General features: G+C 26.8%; 1 protein-coding gene across 1 annotated transcript in view; it reads left to right on the top strand.

Moving 5' to 3' along the window:
• Positions 1 to 1,766: 1,766 nt before the first annotated feature.
• The window catches only part of LOC102670986 (transmembrane channel-like protein 3), a 13,015-nt gene continuing 9,425 nt past the window's right edge, over positions 1,767 to 5,356 (top strand). Inside the window, 8 exon segments of the mRNA XM_031510388.1 lie at positions 1,767 to 2,012; positions 2,178 to 2,415; positions 2,500 to 2,688; positions 3,055 to 3,284; positions 3,959 to 4,150; positions 4,588 to 4,830; positions 4,918 to 4,987; positions 5,073 to 5,241. Of these exon segments, the coding sequence (XP_031366248.1) occupies positions 1,789 to 2,012; positions 2,178 to 2,415; positions 2,500 to 2,688; positions 3,055 to 3,284; positions 3,959 to 4,150; positions 4,588 to 4,830; positions 4,918 to 4,987; positions 5,073 to 5,241 (1,555 nt within the window). The 5' untranslated portion in view covers positions 1,767 to 1,788.

Below are 5,356 nucleotides of genomic sequence, written 5' to 3'. Positions count from 1 at the left end.
TCGTCTCTACTTCGTCTCTACTTCGTCTTTAATCAAGTTTTTATTAATCCTGCAACATATGCTTGGCATCTTTTTTGATCATTCGATTTCTTCATTGTTCATTTAAATCTTTTCCTACGTTATAAAGATAATAGTGTTAGTTTCTGATTGATAATTTTAAAAATTGAATTCGACGAGAAACTTTATTGAATTTTATAACAAATTTAATAAGAATCGTGTGCATATGCTTGGCATCTTCTCTGATCAATCGATTTCTTCGTTTAAACCTTTTATAACGCCTTTAGATTTTTTCCTAATTAATATCTTTACAATTAAATTCGAATTTTATTCATTTTTATAATCAATTTAATAGAAATCGTGTGCGTTCATCATTCGATGCTTATAAATGTGGCATGTATGCACGTGGATGATTTACCGATAAAATTCGTGCAACTAATTGTTCGGTTTTTGTTGTAGGCGAAACTTTCATCTTTGTCGGTTGTCCGATTGTCAGTTTCTTCGACGAAGACGTTGAGAATATATAGGAGAAAGTTTGAATTAAGTGAAAAAAAAAAAGAGGGAAAATATCATTGACATCGGAAATATCACGGATATGCAGATAATCTCTGTAGCTGGTTTGTATAATAAAAGAGATTATTATTATAAATAATTCATCGAAGAATATTTATTTTTGGATTACAAATCAATTCATTAGAATTTAAATATTTTTGTAAAAAGAAAAAATATAAAAATTGGTATTATAACACAATATCTTTAATATTTATTTTATTTAGATTTATATTTTTATATTTTTATATGTACAATTATTATTATAGTAGAATATGTTATAGGAAATATTAAATATTAAGTTAAAATTAGAAAATTTCATTAAAATAAATTATTACAACACGAGAGAATTAAAATAAATAATAAATTAAATTTATAATATATGAGGAATAAGTTTTTAAAATTATATTTTTAGTTTTTAAATATTCATTGTTTAATTATTATAAAGAAAAGTTTAGTATTAACTTTAAAAAAAAAATGATCAAAGAGTTTTATTATTTAGTAAAAAATTTTATAAAAATATTATAATTTTTTTTTTAACACATACAACCTCATCTCATTTTAAATATCTCGTTTATTATTTATTATAAGGAAGAATATCAAATAAAAAAATATTATTCGATTCAAAAATCTTGGTATTTTAAAACGTAAAATATTTTTTTTGCTTATTATAAAATTTACACCTTTAAATCAACTAATATTTTTCTTCAACACTTTTTCTATGAATAAAAAATGAGATATTTATTTAAGATGTTCAAGTTAGATGAGGCATCCTATACAGAGTGTTAATATATTCATGGGACATCTTTTGAGAGAGATTCCAGAGGTCAAAACAAATATAAAATAAGATAGAAATACAAGAGAAGATGAAGATAGAATAATATTTATTTTACATGCGTTTCCCTTCATCTTAATTTCAATTGCTTATAACTAGATTGCATGGATATTCATGCAAAATAATATTTTTATAAATCAATGCGAAATAAAAATAAAATTTTAAATTGAGATTTGTTTCTCTCTCTTTTTTTTTTTTTTTGCATATCATTACATTCTAGTAAATATTTTGTATATACATTTAAATTTTACATAAATTTTGCACAAATTTACAATCTTATTTATAAATTTAACCGATAATTTTTATATTTGTTTTTTTTTTTTTAAGTTTCTAAAATCGACTCTTCAAATATGTCCAACGAATGTGTTTAACTTGTATATAAAATTAATATTTAAGAGATTTATATAATGAATAATCTACAAGAAATTATATGTACATTTAACGTGCGAATTTTTAATGAAGAGAAGGATAACGAGGATGAATACTCTGCCTCGGCGTGCGAGATCATGCAACGACGAAGTTCTAGCCGTTGGCAAAGTAGGCGAAAACGTCGACCGTCCTCTCCTTTCGGCATCGAAGCCGAGGGTACTCTTCATCGAAGATCTTCCGCTTATACTATAAGCTCCGGAGAGTTAGTACTTCAATACCTTCTCTTTCAATTCATTCTTATAATCGATGTTACAAATATACTCGAGCAATTTAAAGAAGTGTTTTAATTAATAAAATAGAGAAAAAAAGATATTAGCTCGATAAAATGAAAATGATTGATAGAAAATGTCGTGAAAAACCTGTGCAGAACCGCGATCTCGATAGAGGAGAGCGGAAGCCAGGAGCAGATATTCGAGAAATTGAAGTTGCACAAAGAGGTGTTGAGCGGGGTGAAGCAACAACCTTGGCCGCTTCGTAGGAAAATAAAGCTGGTGCGGCAAGCAAAATCCTACGTGAGAAAGCACGAGGATGTTCTTCAGGAAAGATTGGCTCAGACTCGAAGCACTAAGGACGCCATTGCGCGTGTCTCTCTGTTCGCCACGAAAGTAATAATTTGTGAAGAAAAATTATTCGTATCCACCGTAGATTTCGTGCTTGATCGATTTTTATTAATTTTCATTCAATTCTAGAAATGGCAATATTGCCGTAGAGAGGTAGTGAATCTTCAAACATGGCTGATTCCCTGGGAATTTCGCATAAAAGAGATCGAGTCGCATTTTGGCTCGGCTGTAGCCTCGTACTTCATTTTCCTTCGATGGCTGTTTTGGATTAATCTCGTTATGGCAATTATCCTCGTTGCTTTCGTGGCAATTCCCGAGGTACAGTAAAAATTTCAATAATTAAACAATCCTGTAATATATTTAATTAAATGGCAAAATATGATATATATTCTAATAAATAAATAAATTATATATTCTAATAAATAATAATATGATATATATTCTCTAAATAAATCTAATAAAGAATAAATAAAGAAGCAAGTAAGTATAGAAAATCATTATGAGTTTTTCTTCAACACATTCACAACCAATTTTGTGAAAGAAGAATATGAAGAAGATTCGAATCTTAAGAAATATTTGGCAAAAAAAAAAAAAAAAATAAGAAATTTAAATTTAATTAATTCCTAATTTATTAAAAGAAAAGAAAGTAGTGAAATTTCTTTGGATATTTTTCGCGATATGTAGATGCTCACAGCAGACGAAACTGCGGCGGGGAAGATTATGCTCGAAGAGGAGAAAATAAAGTCGAAGAACTTGCTAACTCTATGGGAATTCGAAGGAATCTTGAAGTACTCGCCATTTTTTTACGGCTGGTACACTAACAAAGATTCGCAAAGCGGGTATAGATTACCCCTAGCTTATTTCGTCACTAATTTGGTGGTTTACATCTACAGTTTCCTCGCCATATTGCGCAAGTAAGATAAATCGTATTAATATTTCGAATTAATTAAATTGATTGCTTTTTTTTTATGTGAATGTTATCAATAATATTTTTTTTTTAGTTAAAAATATTGGTTGCAATTAATAGAAACATAAATTTCAATTATTTAATGCAAAATATTTTCTTTTGCGATCAATTAATCAATTAAATAATTTTAGAGCATAATAATTATTATTCGCGGTAATAAACCATATTATTTCTCTAATTTTATAAACATAAAAATAAAATTTGAGTAATTTGTTCGAATATTCTTGCGATGATAATTTTAAGCTGAGGTATCACGCTTATTACGTGGAAAAAATTATGTGCGTTAAATAAATGAAATTTGTGATTTTATTATAATTATCTATAACGAATACTTCAAAATATTGGAAAATAATTCAATAACATTGATATAAACAAATTTATATAGAATATGTAATTATTTTTCAATGACTCATTTGAATATTAAATCTCGCCTGATAATAAATAATTCACGAATAAATTTTCGACTAAATCTTAAATTTATTGAAAATATTTCAGTATATTTAAATAATGGAAATCATACTTTGATCAGAATCGAGCCAAAATCTAAATAATGCGTCATGCGAGGCTTAATATTTAATTTGTTTAATTTGTGAAACGATTCGATAGAAATGATGCTCTTAGGATGGCAGAAAATTCTCGGTTGAGCAAACTCAGTGAAAAAGAGGACGAATGTGCGTTTTCCTGGAAATTATTCACAGGTTGGGACTTCATGATCGGCAACCCTGAAACCGCGCATAATAGGACGGCGAACATCGTGCTTGGATTCAAAGAAGCTTTATTGGAAGAGGCCGAGAAGGAAAAAGACGAGAGAAAGTGAGATCATTCGAAAAAGTATTCCCTTATTCCATTAATATTTTTATAAAGTTTATTTTTATTAAATTTTATATATATTTTTATCTAGAGTTCAAGAGATACATTACTTTATAATTTTTGATCAAATTTGCATTTACATTTTATTTTCATAATCAAATTTATAAATTTAATAGTAAAAATATATAAACTATAAAGTGATTGAATATTTTATTATGAATTAATTATATATGTAAATATTATAATAAATATAATGATATGCAAAAATGTATTACAATATACTATAGGTATCTACTATTTGTATATTCATTTTAATTGAGTGAATTTTTATAATTTCTAATTATATTTTATTACACTTGAAATTATTTTAATATGGATTTTATTATAATTTCATTATTATGCTCCATGAATTTAATGCTAATTTAATGATAAAATTTTAGTTGGAAGATAATATTGATGAGGATCTTCGTTAATGTATCAGTGATAGCGTTATTGGGATTGTCAGCCTATGTCGTAGTGAAAATTGTTGCACGAAGTTCCAAGAAACAGAATAATTGGTGGCGTCAAAACGAAATTACAGTCGTATTGTCACTAATCACATATCTGTTCCCAGTATTCTTTGAAATATTGGGCCTGTTGGAGAGCTATCATCCCAGGAAGCAATTGCGTTTGCAGCTTGCACGGTAAATTTCCCCTCTGATTTTATTAATTTTTTCTGAAATTATTTTAATTTTATGATTATTATCTTTGATTCAATCGACTTGTTGCAGAATATTATTTTTGAACATGCTGAATCTGTATTCTTTAATATTTGCTTTATTTGAAAAAATTGATTCAATGGTAAGTGTGAATCATATCATACAATATATATGATTATGTTGTTCAAATGAAATCAAAAAAATATTCATTATATTAATTGTTGTAGAAACAATTAAAAGATCAGTCATTTAAGAATTGTACTATTAAAACTTATAAGCCTATTAAATGTGATAAAAATATGTCCAAATCACAACAATTCATAACATTGGCATCTTTAAGTTTAATCTTGGCAAATTTAACTGGAATGCAATATAAGAAAGAAATTCCTGAAACAAGTACGTTTTCATTGCATTTGAAATTTTCTTATTCTATCGTATATTTTATATTTTTATGGGATCTTCAATTATCTTTTATCTTAAGAAAAGAATAAAAGTTTCTATTTTTTTATAT

Source organism: Apis dorsata, unplaced genomic scaffold (genome assembly GCF_000469605.1).
Source record: "Apis dorsata unplaced genomic scaffold, Apis dorsata 1.3 scaffold_223, whole genome shotgun sequence".
Taxonomy (NCBI): Eukaryota; Metazoa; Arthropoda; class Insecta; order Hymenoptera; family Apidae; genus Apis; species Apis dorsata.
Note: the sequence above shows the minus strand (reverse complement) of the source record. Positions and strands in the feature narration are given on the sequence as shown.